Source organism: Tachypleus tridentatus, chromosome 2 (assembly GCF_004210375.1).
Source record: "Tachypleus tridentatus isolate NWPU-2018 chromosome 2, ASM421037v1, whole genome shotgun sequence".
NCBI classification, from domain to species: Eukaryota; Metazoa; Arthropoda; class Merostomata; order Xiphosura; family Limulidae; genus Tachypleus; species Tachypleus tridentatus.
In genome coordinates, this window is record NC_134826.1 from 110,950,715 (window position 1) to 110,970,885 (window position 20,171).

Genomic DNA, 20,171 nt, shown 5'->3' on the forward strand with positions numbered 1-20,171 from the left:
ATTTGAGTGTCTTGTTTGCTTATTTGTCAAAATATACACAGTCAATGTGACTGCTGAACATGCTCCCTGTGTATCCAACAAAAACACCCACTAAGAAATCTCTTAAGGGTGTAGTATATATTCTCTGCAATTACTTTCGTAACTAGCTGTCATTCATTGCAGAACTACGACATTTGTGTGGAATTCAAACCAAATCTTATAATAAGATTTTTTTCCGACTGGATGGATACATAATGAACATTCATTTTTGTAAACAATGATTGCCAGATTTTAGGTTTGTATAGTGTGTTGTAATAAGCTCATATATAAATAGATGTTAATTATATAACAATATATATTTTTTTTAAATTCTAATAAAATATAGAAAATACTAAAGCGATATTTACTAAATTATCCACCATGTCACTTTTTTATTATTTATTGAAACCATTTTTCATACAAAAACAAATCATGTTTATGAATAATGAATTTCCAAAATTTTGCAGTGAGAAATTTAGTTGTTTACGTTGGCATCCAGTCGGACACATTTATTCCTAATATGTTCTGATAAAGCAGACGAAGATTTAAATCAGGGTGATACCAATTATATCTATACATGTGCTCTAGTTTTGGGAATTTCCGTTGAACAGTCTTCGTGTTCCATGCCAGTACCTAAAGAATAAAAAAACACCGAAAGATATTTTATAAGTGCCAACAAAGCAAAAACAGGTTTGAATATTGCATCTTTTTTGTGGTTCTGTATTTAAATGACATAACTACAACATTCAGCAAAGAAGACAAACTACAGTCACAAGAAAAGTAATTACACAGTTAAAGTTAAGTCAAACTCGTAGTTAAAATTCCAAGTCTAGTAGCCAAGCTGATTTGACGTACAAATTTATTCCTGCTAAGATGTCTACCTAGTCAACCAGTTCTTCACCAAATAGCATGCTTTTTTCTTCGGTAATCCTTGGTGGATTACCGTTGGACTTCACCCATTGACAAATCATCACTTTTATCAACCAGTTTAAACCTGGAGTTCCTACTGACCTGAGAAAGACAAAAATTCTTCGTTGAGGCGGAGTTTTTTTCTAGCACTCCACCCTACCTGACCATACTTATCTTTGTAAAATTCGGATTGCTAACATTAATGTCAATGGTCTACCACTAAAGTCTTAACTAATCTTTTACCTGTCTTACTTACGGACATCCATCTTTCTATCTCTCAAGCGATACCCAACACTCACTTGAAGAGACTTTGAATCTTCATGCTGTCTACTAAATCCAGTCAAAGACTACAGACCTCCCCACTCAGTGTATGAAGGTGGTATCCACCTTCAGACAACTAGCTAACCATATTTTAACTAACAGTTGTTTTTACCAGTTTTTTTTTCACGTTCGCACAGAGGACCACCACAACATTTCTAAAAGACCAGTGAGCCTGCCATACCATCAACCTTAACACAAAGCAACCCCACATCAACTACAGCTCCATTAAATACTAATGTTGCTTTACGCATTCCACAGGTCATAGACAACTCCACCCATAGACCGACGTAGAAGAAGACCAACAGACTCTGACGACAACTAGCTGCACCAAGTTTATCCAGACTCCACGAATGAAGATGAAGTCAACATCTATAGTCATGTTTATTTGTTTGTTTTGAATTTCGCGCAAAGCTACTCGAGAGCTATCTGCGCTAGCTGTCTCTAATTTAGCAGTGTAAGACTAGAGAGAAGGTAGTTAGTCATCACCACCCACCGCCAACTTTTGGGCTACTCTTTTACCAACAAATAGTGGGATTGACCGTACATTATAACGCCCCCACGGCTGAAAGGGCGAGCATGTTTGGTGTGACGGGGATTCGAACCCGCGATCCTTGGATTGCGAGTCGAGTGCCTTAACTACCTGTCCATATCGAGCCCTACAGTCATGACCCGGACCTCACTATCCAAAACAGCTAAAGCCACATCGGTCACAGACAAACGTCTAATCTCCTGCCAGCAGACTCAAACCCTCTCTCCACGTTCAATAATTTAATACAGGCTGTCAAAGAACAGGAACAGGATTCTGACCTCCACAGATCCATACGCCTCAACATCAATCATAAAAAAGATCCACCATTTATTCACCTACTCAGCTGTTTTGACAACTAATTATCTCACTATTGTTTCAATTTATTCCAGTTATTTTTTGTTCGCTATTTAAGTAAAGTTTCTAGTTTATAATAACACTTTACAGTCTCTTCATTGCACGGTCAGGGTATTTATTCGGCGCCCTTAGTATGAAAGCAGGTTTTTCTGGCTACTTCCGTTCCTCCACTCCCACACAGCGAAATTATCAACCTTGATTTCCTTAATCCTGAGATCCCTGCCCTGAAAAGATGCCTTATCATGCTAACTTAAAGTTAATAATCATAATGCAAAATTTAAACTAATGTTCAAGTTAAGTGTTTAATCTAAAGCCACGTTACGCTGATCGCCCTCCACTAAAGTTTAATACCACTAAAAAAATAAACCCTTAATCCTGGAACTCACTACCTTACTACAGCTTTGGCCTCTGCGCTCATTCATGTACCACCTAGCTAACACCCAAGCTATCACCGCCTTTAACTAAAGTCAGCCCTCTTATTTTCCCTATTTCTCGTCTCACACGTTTCCCCAAACATCACATAATTCTAATGTTAATTTTTCAACCTATTAATTACCTCCAGTAATCCACTAAGCATCATACCAGCTTAGCAGTTTAAATATTCATCCCCAAAAGAACCAAACTCTTCCTCGAGTAAAGTTGAAGAGAAACTAAAGTTTCTGAGTGCTCCTGGATTTCTCTCAAGCCTCTTAAAAGCCAAAACAACTGCAAAGTCAGTTACTTTAGTTAAGTAAAGTTGTACTTCCACTTTTGTTTTATCTTAGTTTTATGTGAATTTCATGAGCGCGAAATAACACAGAAAATTTAATAAATATACATGTCTTAGAAACGTAGGACAGCAGTTTGTTATTCTTTCCGAAAATGTTCTTTTTTTCCATTTCTTTTGTACAAATTTAACTTTCAAAAGTTGTTAACCCGACATTAGTTTTTTCTGCCCTCTATTTACGCAGTTGGCCCGGCATGGCCTAGCGCGTAAGGCGTGCGACTCGTAATCCGAGGGTCGCGGGTTCGCGCCCGCGTCGCGCTAAACATGCTCGCCTTCCCAGCCGTGGGGTTGTATAATGTGACGGTCAATCCCACTATTCGTTGGTAAAAGAGTAGCCCAAGAGTTGGCGGTGGGTGGTGATGACTAGCTGCCTTCCCTCTAGTCTTACACTGCTAAATTAGGGACGGCTAGCACAGATAGCCCTCGAATAGCTTTGTGCGAAATTCCCAAACAAACAAACAATTTACGCAGTAGTTTGAAGTATTCTTTGTTTGTTGTAGTTAAGCGCAAAGCTACACAACGGACTATCTGTGCTCTACCCACCAGCGGTATCAAACGCCGGTTTCTGGCATTATAAGTCATTGGACATTCCGCTAAGCTACTGTGGGGGAGGGTGGTTTGGAGTAATTGGAGAAATTTACAATCTAGAAGCGATTAAAAAGACTAGAAGGTTGAGGAACAGAAAAATGTGACACAAGATAAAAATTGAACTATAAAGATCAAATACTTTTTTAAAGCAGGCTGAATAACGAAATCACAGGTAGCAACGTTTTATTAAGTAGATTGTGTAGTTAAAAGACACTTATAATCTTAAACTGAGTAAAAACGTAATCGGAAAATTTGCTTACCTGATATTGTATAATTGATGGTCATTGTTGGTTATTTTGTTAAATTTTATACATAGTTATTCGAAAGTTAGCCGCGTGATCCGTTCCTAATTTTGAAGTAATAGACAAGAGGAAAAGCAGCTAATCACCACCACCGCCGACAACTTCTACACGACTCTTTAACAACAAATATTGGGTCTTACCTTTATATTATAACACCATTATGGCTGAAATGGTGCGAATATTCAGTGATAAGATTCAAACTTGTGATCAGCGGCCTGCGAATCAAGCGCCCTAACTACCAGTTTATGCCAAGCCCTAAAGAAAATCCCAGAAAGTTGCGGAAGCGAGAAAACTGAAATATAGTTTTATTTTAATTTTTAAACTTAAGACCAGTTCTGAACTTACCTGTGTACAGTTGTCAGCTTTAACTTCCAAATCATCTAAGTCGATATTTAGCTTTTTAAAAAATAATCTTCATTAAAGTTTCTGCTCATAGAAGTAGTTATTTTTGAGTGCAGTAACATAAACTCAATATTTATAGCAAATCCTGTCCATCTCATAGCAAATTTTGTCTTCTGACTATGTTCATCATGGAATCCAACTACTTTTGAATTTTTAACGATGGGGCTGCTAACTGACAAAGGTGGAACTAATCCCACTGGCCAAACACTAACTTTTTGTGTGTATCTGATCTGTTCAAAAAAGTAAAAAATTAAGACTAAATATTTTTGATGTATTATATATTTATAATTGACGCAGCATATAAGAAAAACTGCAAAGATAAATACAAATCAAAATAAAATCATACCTTTTAAGAACCAAAAATTATTTGATGCTTATTCAAGAACAATAAAACTTCGTAATTTTGTTTTTAACCATTATTTGCTCAAATATTTATAGTTTTATAAAAAAATCTTCAACTTATGAAGCGACTGTTTCTAGTGTAATAGATAAATTATAAGTCTTAAAAACTGTTAGAATATAATATTCTGAGGATTGTTTAATATGAAAACATTATTATCATAACTTTATTATTGAAAATTTTGTCACTATGATTGTGTCTGCATCCCTGAAATAATGACCAAATACCTGAGTTACTTTGTTCACAGAAGATTTGTGCAATTAAAGCTTCATTCTGCAATTCAAGTGAAATTAGAAGAGTTTATTTGTTGTCTTCCTTGTGCAAAGATACACAATGGGCTGTCTACCCTCTGCTCACTGCAGTTTTGCAACTCTAAATTTTAGGGTTATATGCTCTTAAACTTACCTCTCAAATTTGAGGAAATAATTAAGCTGAAAGTTACAGAATGGTCTATCTGTGCTTTAAAATACGAGTTTTCACGTTATTATCACTCACATGTACCTTAAAAACAAATTACACTGTTTTAGACTAAGAAAAAGGTGGCGTTATGGGTAAACGTGTCACACTTGAAATATTAAAATAATATGTATACGATTTTTATATTACAAATCGAAAAAGTGTTTCACTTTAGGAATGTAATTACTAGGTTTGAAAAACGATGAAAAGTTGTTTAAGGGAAGTACTTACTTCTTCAAATAAATCCAAGTCAAAAGTATTTTCGAGGTCTGCCACAAAAACGACTCCGGTGGACACGGTTTTCCGGATAAAATTAAGGCCCACTTGGACACATAAGTTACTTACAAAGCTCAGGTTTTGTTTATTTTGGATCTTCAAATAGGTGAAATTAACATTACTTCGTTTTAAGGCGCGCTGAAATAGGAGAGAACTTTGACTTTCAACTTCTACAAGTACCCAGTGGTGATTAGGAACACTCATTAACGTTTGTGAAAACCGTATTAGATCAGCAATTCGTATTCCATTTATGAAAGTGTTCGGAGTGATGATATGAATCGTTGGAGTATGAGAAGGAGCTACAGAAAAGGAGAGTCGGATTAATTTATTTTCTAATAATACATTAATAAATGTTCGAAAAATTACTAAATATCATAAACAATACGTTTGATGGCAAGAATAAGTTTTAGAAAGAGTTTGTTTGTTTAGAATTAAGCACAAAGTTACACAATGGGCTATAGCTGCTCTGCCCACCGAGGGTATCGAAACCAGGTTTTTAGTGTGGAAGTCCGCAAACATTCCACTTCACCACTGGTGGCTTTGAAACGAGGAAAAAAAACTGAAGTAGGATAATATTACTTTTGGATCTGTTTCCTTAGTTATTCACAGTACAATATATATATACATATATACTTATACAGTGAAAAAATAGCTTCAAAACCTTTATCATATTACCTGTGCCCGGCATGGCCGAGCGCGTTAGGCGTGCGACTCGTAATTCGCGGGTTCGCATCCCAGTCGCGCTACACATGCTCGCCCTTTCAGCCGTGGGGGCGTTATAATGTTACGATCAATCCCACTATTCGTTGGTAAAAAGAGTAGCCCAAGAGTTGGCGGTGGGTGGTAATGACTAGCTGCCTTCCCTCTAGTCTTACACTGCTAAATTAGGGACGGCTAGCACAGATAGCCCTCGAGTAGCTTTGTGCGAAATTAAAAAAAACAAACAAACAAAACAATCATATTACCTAAATTAATTGTATTAGCCCCTAAAATAAGTACCACAAAACAATAATGAACATAATATTAGTCTTAAAATTATTTTATGAAGTTCACAGTCATTCCCAGTCATATCCTTGAATTTATAACAGAAACTTTTTGTGGTGATAACATCCAGAAGCGTTGGAGATATCCCATCTATCGGACAAAATCCAAACGCGAATGAAAACTATTTGTCAATCATCGATATTTGATTAAGGGTGCGGAGTTAAGTGCTTGTACTCATCATGTCTCAACTCCTGCTGCCTTTCACTGTCTTCCATTGTGAGAAGGCAGTTACCCTCAGAAGTTCTAATAATATCAAAAGTAGAAATAAAATAAATCCACCTTAAAATTATATCAACTAAAAATTATTCCCACCCTCCGCTCTTAAAGGTTCTATTGGTTTCTAATAGTAAATATTGATTGGTTGTTAGCTGTTTTTCTGACGCAAAGCAACATGGCTATCTACGCCAAATAACCGGCACAAATCTTAGAAAGCAAAATTTAAAAAGATTTTCTTTCTTAACACAAAAGTATTTTAATATAAAAACAACAAACAATTTATAATAATGATTATTACAAATAGTTATTACAGATATTGATTTATATACAAGAGGTTTACAAACTTCAAAAGTATATTGAATCTTTTATCTGGTCCAGAACTGAATATTTTATCAACAGTCCAGACCCACGACGAGTAAATTAATTTTGAGTTGGTATTGATACACCTAGCTTATGCTAGCTAGCTGTCTTTTCTTGGCTGGCTTCACACTGGTTAAAAGCTGATTTCTTACCAACGAACATATTTAATGTCCTCGCAGAAATACCAATGTCAGAAGTTAATTCACTCAAGTTAAGCGGTTTGTGCGAAAGCTATAAATGGTTGTGGTCGAATTCTGTAGTATTCCAATTAATAAGTATTAATCACAATTGTAGTTTCCAAGGCTTACAGTGTACTGACCAACAATATTCCATTACTGTATCCATGCGATTTGTGATAGCTGCAATTTTATACCTATAAGGTGCGAATCTCGAAAGTTTAACAATATTCGAAAATACGTTAGTGTTTTTGTACAACGTATATTGTTGATTCTTACTCTCGAGAATCTCTACAAATTTAGAAAACAGACGGGACTTGAGGAATATGCATCCAATAGTATACGCCATACGCATCAAACTGAAACAAACTCAGATGTTAAAATAAAAGTTTAACAGTAAACCATTTACAAAAGTAAAAATGAATCGACTTAACACTAAACAATAAGCAAGAATTTGGCTCACATAAAATACAAAAAGCTAATGGTTTGTAAAAACTTAGAAATACAATCAAGTTGGACAATGTCACCATCGCCAATGACACCATCCAATGTCAGTCAAGCCCTTAGCAAATACATGTATAAAATAGTGCTGTAACGACGACACAACAGTAAAATATGGGCTTTTGTGACCTGAGTGTCACAAAATATAAAAGGTTGAGAAATCATGACAAACAATTCCAGGGCCAGTAGAGAGCTAAAAGAGACAGTGTAAATAGTACAAGTGTTGTATTGCATAGCTTCTACATCATCCGAACAAAATAAATGGTATGCAATTCGGCAGTGAACAACGAAACTGTATAAGGGATCCTATGAGAAAGCACTGAGCTACAAAACACCATGACAGAGCACAAACAGTCACCTGATTCTGAATTATCTGTATAAACGAAAATAGAACGATGATTTCAAAAGAGTAGACGGTACTTGAGTCGGGAGTATCTGCCTTATTTAAGTGATTGAAGGAAATGTTACATCTGGGGATGGTAATAAGCCATGGTGGAATGGGCTGATCATTGGGGACAAAAACGTCATCCAATGCCAGACCAATTCAGCCAGTTGTACCTGGATATGAAAGCAAATTATAGGAATGGCAGACTTTTTACCGACGATAAGTTAAATAAACAAAAATTATTCCCAGCATCTTATGCTAACGTGAAGATAACCTAAGAAGATCAAAATCTCTATTTTATTTTAATAAAAGCTTTAATACCAGCCGTCTCGAGATAAATTTTTATTCCACCTTCTGCTCTTAAAAGTTATATTGGTTGGTTGGCGTTTTAGTGGCGCAAAGCAACATGACTATCAGCGCCAAACAACTGGTACAAATCTTAAATTAAATTTATCTCTTTGGCAGTGCGAACTAAAAAAGTTAAAAGAAAAACAGATATAGAAGTCTCTACACTCTGTAGTAAGTGTAGTAAGCATGCTGGCAACGTAAGCAGAATAAGCGTGATGACTTACAATGTTTTAAATATGGCAAGAATGGCCACTTAACAAAAAAATTGCTCTAAAGATCAGGAGAGAAATGAGTGAATAACATATTTTAACTGTGGCATCAGAAGCCAGATATCCAGAAATTTCAGATGCTCAGAGCAGCTGAGTAGGTAAAAGCTAGAAAGACTAGAATTTTCAGAGAACAGTTTCCTAGCAATAATAATAGCCCTACCTTCACAGTAGAAAGCAAAAAATGCAATTCCAGCCGGGATTATAGAAAGAAATCAACGGTAATGCCGGAAGTATGAAATAAAAGATTGAATGTCTATAACGTTAAAGAGGTGTCACCAGTATTTTTAATAAAAATATAAAGTATAGAATGTCGATTATTGGTTGACACAGGTTTTGCTATTTCAACTTTTATAACAGGATATCCTTTTAAAACACTAAGTAAATATAGTGTTCGAATGAGAGTGAGAGGTTTAGAGATAGAACTCTCGTTTTACATCTGTAAGCAGATAGATCTAGAAATAGATAGTATGACAGGGAAAGATTTGTAGTATTCATGTCAAAAACTGGCTGTCGATTTACCAACTTTATCTGCAAGTAATGAACAAGTGGTTTTGGTTCTGGTTTTAGTAATTAAAAACGATCAATAAAAAACAAACAGTTAAGTGTCAGATCTACTTGTGGATTGTTGTGTACATTACTTGGAAGAAAAAATGTAAAGCAATTTCCTGTGATTCACTTCAGCAAGCAGTTGAGGGCAGTATGAAGCTGTCTCTCAGCAAACCTCATGCTTAACAACCTATACAATATGGGGAAATCGTTGATATAGAGTTTATTTGCAAGAGTTCGAGAAAGTTATGCAGTGATAGCATTGACCTTGATACCAAAAAGTATGACATTGAAACATGGTCCTTAGGGATTCCAAATTTCTGTATGAAAAAACTGGAAAGTGTCAAACTCACACAGATTCAGAATCACAGTAAAAGGTTATGAATAAAAATGGTTGAATGGCCATGCAACCCAGATGAGTAGAAACCCCACAAATATTATACCTCCACTTACTGTAGTAAGCCTTTTCAAGATCAAAGAAAATAGGAACAAGATGATTCCATTTGTGGAAGGCTTCTCTGATTGAGGTCTCAAGTCAAATCAGGTTGTTCACAGTGAAGTACAATCAATGGAACTCACACTGGGTGAGCAAGAGGAGATTGTTTGCTTAGAGAAAACAAACAAGACAAGCATTAACCATCTTCTCTAACTAGTCAAAGCAACTGGATAATAATTAGAAAGAATCTTGGGATCCTTTCCAGGCTTAAAAAAAGTAGAACAGTAGCCTGATGCGAAGTATCAGAAAAGAAATCATCCTGCCAGTTCTGATTAAAGACAATTAGAAGAAGAGCATGAGCGGCAGGAGAGAGATGGTGGAGAATTTAATTGTGAACATCATCAGATATAACTGATGTACTTCTAAATATCTGACTTGCTGAACATGGACACACGCCTGGTGGCAGGCTGAAGACCACCAAATATGAAGATACCGTGGGAAATGGTCAAGGTTTTAGGTATAGAATGAACAGCTGCTTGAGTGATGCAATCAGTTACTGCTTCCATGCAGTCATTAATTAATGGAAAACTAATGACAGCAGGATTGAGTTGCAAGACAGAGAGGTGAAAGAGAGCCAGTCAGCCAGATCCAACTTCTGTTGTGGCACTTGGATTGAAAGGCATCAATCACAGTCAATCTCCCGAAAAACACAAGTGTAAAATCAACACTGCTCCATAAGTCACTGTCAACCCTTAAAAGAAACGAGAGTAATTTAAAGGGGAACAAGTAGACAGATCCAAAGCAGTAAAACATTTACTAGGTGCATGAAAATAGGTAAAGAAACCAATATTAATGAGAAAAAGGCCATGATATGAGGGTGTACGCTATAAAAGCTACCCCTCCCAGTGCAGAGAAAATTCTGTTCATTAAAGTCTCCCAGGATTACAAAGGGAGATGACAACAGTTATATAAGAGCATGAAAGTCTAATTGATTGTAAGTCTTTCCAGGATACAAGTAAAGAGCACAACTAGTAATGAGCGGCAGAGGCGAGATGGGCCTACGTGCTAGTCAACCAGCAAAGCTAACCCTCCATGCACTTGTCCATCACACAACTTGTCATTTTGATATAAAAAAATGTCAAAAGGTGAATATATCATAAAGTTTCAGGAACAGTTACTGTAAGGAAAGACACACAGGATGATAGGAATCAATCGAGGCCTTAAAGTCATTCAAATTAGAACAGAAACCTTGACAGCTCCACTGTATCAAACTAGCCATTTTTATTTAGGTAGAGAAGATTATATTATTATGCTATGTGTAAAATTTTAATTATTTATAGCAGTTAGATCGTCTATGTAAACACATATATATGTGATTTAGGATTTCAAACGTGTTTCAAAATGTGTTTTCATGAAAAAGAAGAATAAATTGGCCATATTTAAATAGAAGTTCGCTTCCATTGGAATAATCACTGTTCGTTTATAAACCTGTTCATTAAAAGTAATATAAATAAAGAATATTTTAATCAACTTAAACTTTGGAAAATCTATTTTTGTATCTGTAAAGTTATATATATCAAATAGTTAATTAAATACTTTGATTAAATCGTTTAGATCTATTTTAATACACAATGTATAAAATCATAGGAGGAAACAGAACTGGCTATATCTGAAACATTTAAGTGCAGTGTTATTATTAATAATCCAAAAGAATTTATCTGGATTATTTAAACATAGTATTTTGATTCTTTCACGCAATATCGAGAATATTATTAAAAATAATAGATACAGATTTAGTAACTGTATTTAAAGAATCAGTTATGAGTCTGACCTAGATAGGAATTTTATACAGTTTTGGAATTGCATACAAAAATGGCAAGTGAGAATAATCTATATATAAATCCACTTGTTTATTTCGTGATTTATATTAATAATAATATTACATTTCTTTAAAGTACTTTTACTAAATGTACTTGGATTATTAATTTATTTAGTTAAGATTTGTGTATATAACGTTTCACATATAAAGCCAAAGTTTCATTAGGGGTAATTATAAATTATCTTGTACTTTTTACTTTTATTTTTGATAATATTAAAATAAATATCTATTCAGTAGTGAAATAGATTTGTGTTTCTTAGGCTACATTTTATGGAACTGATGAAATATGATTTCCATTCAAACAAGAAATATGCTTTTACTTATTTTGATAATATAATTACCAATATTTTTCCAAGTATTTTAGTATTTAACATTTTTAGATCTTTAGATTTTGTTCATTTTTTCAATATTGATTGCAATTTCCTGTCATTTAATAATCTCTAAATCACCTATGACTATGACTATGAAAAAAAGTGGCCTTGAATTTATTATTGTTACAATTATCAGACAATTTATCAATTGATATCTGATTAAATTATTCTATAAATTTTTGCAGTTAAAAATTTAGAGGTCCTGTTAGTTAGTTATCACCATGAAATTCCATCAAGGAATTCTTGCGGATTCTTCAACAGGTATTTAAGTGGGTTGTTGGCCCACTGCACCGAGCCGTCCTTAATTTAGTAGTGTGAGACAAGAGGGAAGGCAGCTAATCATCACCACCCACCGCCAACTCTTGGGCTACTCTTTTACCACGGCTGGGAGGGCGAGCATGTTTGGCGCGACTCGGGCGGGAACCCGCGGATTACGAGTCGCACGCCTTACGCGCGTGGCCATGCCAGGCCAAAGAGGTCCTATCGGTTTATTATATTTTAAGAATACCTATTGGCCACACTGATTTGATAGGGAAAATGTTTCCTCGAACGCTTTTATGAATTATGAAAAGCAGAGCATCTAATGTTTAAAATTTACAACTATACATGATCTTTCTTCTCTCTTTATTAAAAGATTATTTTTAAGTATTTGATTCCATTTTCTTCTCAATTTAATTAAATATGATATATTAAATCTTTACCATGTATATGTTTAAATTCAAAATTTAACATATATCTTGACAAATACTTAAGTTTTGTATTTTTAAGTTCAAAAATTTGTTTTAATATAAATTTTATCAAAGTTTAGATGTCTGTCCATAACAGAATATAGGTTATTGTCAATCTATTTATTTTCTTTACTATGATACTTTTTATTTGAAACAGATTTCTAATATAAATTATTTCATTTTAAATTTCAGCATTTTTATTTTGAAAATCTTGATTTACTTAATATCTTCGTAATGGCAGAGCGGTATGTCTGCGGACTTACAACGGTAGAAACTAGCTTTTGAAACCAATGGTGGGTAGAGCAGAGATAGCCCGTTGTGTAGGTCCTGGCATGGCCTAGCGCGTTAAGACGTGCGCTTCGTAATCTGAGGGTCGCGTGTTCGCGCCCGAGTCGCGCCAAGCATGCTCGCCCTCTCAGCCGTGGTAAAAGAGTAGCCCAAGAGTTGGCGGTGGGTGGTGATGACTAGCTGCCTTCCCTCTAGTCTTACACTGCAAAATTAGGGACGGCTAGCACAGATAGCCCTCGAGTAGCTTTGTGCGAAATTCCAAAACAAACAAACAAACAAAAGCCCGTTGTGTCGTTTCTTCCTTAATCCAAAACCACAAGATTTAATTCATAAGAATAAAAAGTTTTTCTTTCAATATAAAATATTCTTTTATATCTGTTAACAGATTTTTCATTGCAAATTTTATCCAACATAGTGTTTTTTTTTAAACATTATAAAATAGATATTTATTAAAATAATTTATTTCGATCGAATGAGGGAAACCTTTATTACTGTAGGGTGTGTGCAAGTCAATCCTTAGATGTAAAGGATTTGTCCAACACGTTTAAGAACACATATACCACAAATTCGTAAATAAATTACATTATCCATTTATTAGTATATTTCAATAACTGTCAAATAACTCAATTTGACCATTACTATTACTCAATATATATATATATGGTTGATAAAAGTTCTTATAATAAAAATTATCATTTTTCTTTAAATAATGAAAGAAATAGCTTCAAAACTATTATCATATTACTTACGTTAATTGTTCATTGACGAACAGCACTATGAAACAATAGTAAACATAATGTAAGTCTTAATGTTTAACTGAACTTTTCCAGCTCTATATGTAAGCAAAGTTTTCTAGCACTGTTTTGTTGTTATTCAACATAGATATCTGAAAAATTTAACAATGACATTTACAAGTTTAAACAACAAACAAGTCAAGAAATAATTCTTCTCTGATTTTTACTCTTTATTGTGATGGTTCCTTAAATGTGAATAATTAAAAAATGTGATTCCATTTGTTCTAAATAGTGAACTGATTTTTAACTTTGTAATTATTACTACATCATTCTGCTGGGTACTTCTATAATTTAATTAGTAAAATATTTGTTGACATTCTTAAAAAATGTAAAAAAAATATGAAAATATTGAATATAAAATACAATTATTAAAAAAATGAATAAATATGATTTTAAAGCAATTCAGTCAGTTTGACGTGTTTCATGAAATATTTTTTCAGTTCAATTGGTATATGTGTCAAAAAATAAAAATTACAAAATTCTGTTGTTTTAAACTACTGTGTTTTCATAAAGAGGGCCCTAGTTGTACATTTATAATTAGTAGATACAACCAGTGGATTTACTTTTCGCAATGTTATTTATTTTAGTTTTTTACGAAGTTCAACTACATAAAATTTGGACTGATGCGAATTTTCATTATGTAATACAAAAAATATGGATAGGAGCAAATTTGCATATTAAATGTCTCTAGTGGCACAGCGGCATGTCTGTGAAGTTAAACGCTAGAAACCAGATTTCAATATCTGTTATAGGCAGAACACAGATAGCTCATTGTTTAGCTTTATTACAACTAAACAAAGCATTTTAAAGGACCAGCCCAGGCAATATTACTATTAGGGCCCAAGTAATTTTTCACGCGCTGCATACAGGCTAAACAAGAATGCATCTATTGCCTGTTGGGCCAATCCGTCCTAAATATGAAAAAAAATGTTTTACGATATAGGTTTGTAATATCTTTTATATTACGCAATTATTTCATTGTAATTTTACGAATATTAGTTTTATTTTTGAGGCCAAAGTTATAAACATGTAAATTTGCAACTTTTTCGACTTTCGGTCTGTATTGAACAAGGCTAGCGTTATTGAAGTTGGCTGGACTTTCTCTAGAAACTATTATGAATCTATTACTTAGAACTTCTGAATAAAACAAATTTATAACACTGCATCATCGAACACTGCATAGTGTTTTCTGAAACGTAATACAAGGGTCGCGAGTTCGAATCCCCCTCACACCAAACATGCTTGTCCTTTCAGCCGTGGGGACGTTATAATGTGACGATCAATCCCACTATTCGTTGGTAAAAGAGTAGCCCAAAGGTTGCCGGTAGGTGATGATGAATAGCTGCCTTTCTTCTAGTTTTACACTGCTAAATTAGGGACGGCTAGCGCAGATAGCCGTCTTGAAGCTTTGCACGAAATTCAACACAAACCAAACAAATCCTTTGGCTGCTAAGCGAGAAGCACGAGACACGTATAATTAAAGTCAACATGGTTTTTAATTTGTTGAGCTAAATGACAAAAACTGATTTGAAATAAGGCCAAAACCATTTGTTATGGGACGACTTGGGAGAAAGAAGTCTGAATAGAATCTAAACCTCTAAGGTGGTCGCACACAACTAATAAATTGTCTATACAGACTGACAAACAGTTAGGGAACTACTTTTTTTGTCAGTTCACAGTAAAAAATGTAAACAAAAACAAAAAGACTTGTAAATTGCAACGTATAATGAACTATAAATGTAAAAAAATAATTTTTTTATACATGATTACACAAACGGTGCATCACTGTGCCTACGTATTTATAGTTTTATGCTATTTATCTACACACTTGTTGATACTACGTTCCAAATATTGTCACTATAAAATTCCACACATAAACCTATGTACAACAGAAAGTTCTACTAAAGTTTGGATTTCTAAACTGAACTTGCACGTTTATGGAATACAGAATGAGTTGTTTACTTCGCAATTCACAAAACGTCTACTGTTTTACAGAAGTTTTATAGTACAAAAATTAATAAGTAACAAAGTAAGTATTTTTAGAATACAATTCATTACGTGGTTATGAATATTCCTGTATATTGAAATAACAATAATAAATAAATATTGGGAATTTCGTCAGATTTTATGTAATTGAAATTGTTATTTCCCAAGTTGTATCAAGTCTCAAGAGATGCAGTTTTACGCACTTCTTGGCAGTTGATTTTTTTTTCGTTTATTAATAAAGGTGTGTTGGTTTCCAACGGTATTTCACTAATTAAACAATGCAACTGTAATTTGCTTCTGGTTACTTAACCTGACGCTGGGAAGAACGAGATATTTCCTGTAAGGACTGAGGGGTGATAGCTTTCCCGTAATAAGTGAAGTGAAAAAGGAAACCTATATAATCACAATGATTTAATTGTGCAGAAGAGGTTGGCATTCTTATGTACATAGTTATAGGCAGTGTAAAGAATTTAATAATATTTATCACATGGGAACTTTGAAAGTGGCAAGCGTGGACAAAACTAATAATGAACTACAAACGTATACATTGTTTATCTCATCGTAACAAACTGTGTTGCATAGCTAGGCAATACATTTCATGCGTAGTGTGTTTTACAGTAACTTCCTTTACTTGCTACGTTTTGAATATATATTAGAAAGTCAATTTGGAAATATTTGATTATTATATTTCCAACAAAGAGACTGAACAGCATTCTCTGTGCTAGTAAAGTTGTGTAGGTTTCATATATCGCTGAACTAAACATCAGAAAATAATACGCGATTTTATTTTTCATTTACTTTTAGTATATCCGGCTAAAAAAACTTGGAATAACAATAGAGTTCGAACATTATACATAAAGCTTTACTATATAATATTTAATTTTCATGTGCGGTATATCCATCATAAAGAACAATACAAACAACAACCCAAACTTGTATAAATATACAGAACTAATACCTCAGATAATACAGAAAATATTGTTATGAACTCAAAAATAAGAAATATTACTGAGCAATTATTTGAAGAGTACTAATGAATTTGAGGATTAGCAATCTGTCTGTGTTGTTTATTGGTGGAATTTATTGATGGTTTATTGTTACTGCTTTTATGTTTTCGTAGGTGCTATGATGGGCTTGTATCCATTCTTAAATATTAGCTTGATCAATTATAAGGAATAATTCGTAATAACATGAGAGTTATAGTTGGAAGAATTAGTTGCATGCCTGTCACACGAGAATTTATCAATAGGAAAGGGACAGTACTCTAGTACAAAAGTCTGTCTCTACATTAGACCATCCACTAATATTAGTATAATATATTCATGCATTAGTGTCATCTATTGGGATAATTCAGTAATAGCTCTGAAGGAAAACCTCAAATAGTCAAAACTAAATTTTTTTTTTCAGTATAACCGAGACTGGAAAGGCCAACTTCAAGCAGATGGTCTTGTCTCAGCTAACTCGTGTTGTACTTGAATAATTTTACAAAAGAAAAAGAGGACGATTTTGAACTACAAATACAGTTTGACGTTGGATTTGCTGTTCATCTCAAGACCATTTTAAGTAAAATATTTTGAATTTTGTTTTATTTAGAAGAGAGAGGAGTTTGGAAATAACAAATAGCAGAATCACTAGGTTGAGTTTATTATTATTATTTCTTCCACAATTAGGATCATTAGAACGTTTAAGAGCGGAAGTTGGAAATAATTTTTGGTATATATAATTTTAAGGTGGTTTCATTTTATTTCTACTTTTGATTGTTTGTTTGTTTTTGAAATTTCGCTCAAAGCTACACGAGGGCTATCTGTACTAGCCGTTTCTAATTTAACAGTGTAAGACTAGAGGGAAGGCAGCTAGTCATCGTCACCCATCGCCAATTTTTGGGCTACACTGTTACCAACGAATAGTGGGATTGACCGTAACATTATAACGCCCCCACGGCTGAAAGGGAGAGCATGTTTAGTGTAAAGGGGATTATAATCCGCTCTACTTTTGATATTATTAGAACTTTATGGCTGCAAACAGTGAAAGGCAGTAGGAGCTGAGACGTTGTGCGTATAAACACTCAACTCTGAACCCTCAATTAAATTTCCATGATTGCTAACTAATTTTGCATCTACGTTTGTATTTTATCTTATAGAGAGGACATTCTTAACGCTTTTAGGTGCTATCATCACAAACAGTTTCCGTTACGACTTTAAAGATATGCCTGGAAATGTCTATGGACTTCATAAAATAATATTCTTAGACTTATATATATATACACACACATACTTTTAACTTATGTCTGCATAAAGTATCATACCAAAACTAACATAAGACCTGCATATCAGCGAGTAAAAGTACAATAATTAATAACATAATAATAGACGAGACAAATATTATGTGTTCCCAAAATGTTTGGAGATTTTGTCACAACTAACTTATTCTAAACTTGAAAAGGCTTACCAGAGCGAATTGAAAACAATGAAAGGTAAACAATATCCACAGGAACATCAATGAAAGCAATCACTATCATTATTATAACCCTTTTCAAAGTAGTTTGCCACTGTAAAAAAACAACAAAAAACCAACATATATATATATATTAGTTGCACAAATTATTTTCCAATTAATGTGTATAAGTAAAATACGTGATTTTATAATGGTGGAAAGAGGAAGACTTAGAGAACTTTTTAGGGCGAAAAAAATGAAAGAGGTTGAATTGATTTGAAAAAGTACTTGATGTATTCAAGTATTCAATACTCCATTCATTATTTTTGTTCAAGTTTCAATAAAATGTTCATAGTCTATTTTTTATATAATGGTTTGTAAAACTATAATCAGTAATAAAAAAGATAGCAACACTATTATAAATATATATATTGCTTACTCTAATAAAATGAAGCGTTTCTGACTAGTACAAAATGGAGCATTTCCAACTAGTAAAACGATGCTCAAATGGCTTCGAAGAGCTTATGTTCAAGAATTGATTTTAAAATAGCCCCACAATCTTCACAGAAGTTTGTTTAGTAGCTGTACATAAATTTTGGCGCAGCATACGTGTCATTTTGCTGTAGGCTTCAGTGCTTAAATGACTTTGAAGAAAAAGTTGGCCAGTAATGACAAAAAAATTTGATAAAATTTCTTCTTCTCTTTTAGAAATTAACAGAAAGGTTTTAGTAGGTTTGTCCAGGTTTAAATAAAATATTCCCAGCCGATTTACTATAGGCTTGTGAAATAAGAATATTATGAATAGTAAGAATATAAATAACAAACGAATGAATTTTGAATTTTGTCTATCAATCGGAAAATCAACTTTTTTGCTATTACTAATATTTTAGTAGCATTATCCTGTGAAATAGAAGGTCTTGAATGTTTTTCAAGAACAAGTCTGCTTTTTAAGATTGTTTTTTACCATATATTCTCTTAGAATTTTTGTGAAATTCCTGGGCAGTCCTTATTATGAACCAATGTGTGGTTCATGAAATTAGAAGTTTCAAAAATGCTTGTATAAAAGAGTATATTTATTTGTTTTATTCTCTACATCCTTCAATACAAATTAAGTTTGTTGCCTACGGGATAACCATATTGATATTAATTATACCAGTGTTGCAGCTAATATATGATGAAATAAATCATTAGATATTCTACAAAAGAAAGTATCAGTGGTTTTAATAAACCAACATAGATCTAATAAAGTTTATCTTAACCTAAATTTCTGTCAGGAACAATATATTTTACATGATGAGTAAGGAGGATTTACTTTGTCTCTTCACTGGAACTTAGAAATAGACTAATTTTAAGCCACATGACTCTGTTTTCTGTTCAATACTTGATAATGATAAAATCTTATCGAGGCGTTACATCAGATCATCCCATAAGTAATGTCCGAAACACTAATACAGAAAGTGCATCATCATTTCTGTCTTTGTAGAAGGCTTTAATGACTAAAATATTAGGAGGACGTGTATAAAAATGTTCAGACAAATAAAAGAAACTAACCCAACTCCACTTTTTCAGATCATTAAACAAATAAACCCTTATGAAGATGGATGTGTATGAAGAGCACATTAGGCATATAATGCTTTGTGAGTTAAAAAAAGGCAGTAGTGCAACAGAAACTACACGAAACATTCAAGGTGTTTATGGTGCAAAGTCTCTCAATGAAAGAAAATGTTGAATGTGGTTTCAGAAGTTCAGATCAGGTGATTACAGCTTAAATGATGCGCCACGTTCAGGTCATCCTGTTGAATTTAATGATGGCTTACTGCTGGTTGCACTTGATGAAGATTGTGCTGTAACAGTTGAAGAACTAGCACAGAAGCTTAATTCAACAGTTCACCGACATCTGCAACAACTTGGAAAGCTGTCAAAATTTGGAAAATGGGTCCCCCATAATTTGACAGAAGTCGACCTTAGAGAAAAAGAGAATATTTACACAGGTTAGTGACTGGAGATAAAACAGGATATATCATAAAAATGTTAAGCGCCGCAGACAATGGCTCAGTGCAGGTAAACTGGCTAAAGCACAGTCCAAAATG

The 20,171-nt window shown here is 33.8% G+C and overlaps 1 protein-coding gene across 1 annotated transcript; it reads right to left on the reverse strand.

The window, feature by feature from the left end:
• Positions 1-487: 487 nt before the first annotated feature.
• LOC143245582 (galactosylgalactosylxylosylprotein 3-beta-glucuronosyltransferase 1-like) lies at positions 488-18,201 on the reverse strand. Its single transcript, XM_076491941.1, has 5 exons — positions 18,097-18,201; positions 5,277-5,620; positions 4,192-4,419; positions 4,133-4,159; positions 488-651 (listed from the first exon to the last, which is right to left on the reverse strand). The coding sequence occupies exons 1-5, from the start codon at positions 18,164-18,166 to the stop codon at positions 502-504; spliced, it is 819 nt and encodes a 272-aa protein (XP_076348056.1). The 5' UTR covers positions 18,167-18,201; the 3' UTR covers positions 488-501.
• Between the last annotated feature and the right edge of the window lie 1,970 nt (positions 18,202-20,171).

Coding starts and splice junctions, on each gene's coding strand:
- LOC143245582 (XM_076491941.1), bottom strand. CDS start 18,166: ATGATAGTGATTGCTTTCATTGATGTTCCTGTGGATATTGTTTACCTT. Junction 5,621..18,096: donor ATTGTTTTCAATTCGCTCTG/GTAAGCCTTTTC, acceptor CCTTTTCTGTAG/CTCCTTCTCATACTCCAACG. Junction 652..4,132: donor AAGCTGACAACTGTACACAG/GTAAGTTCAGAA, acceptor TTTATTCTTTAG/GTACTGGCATGGAACACGAA.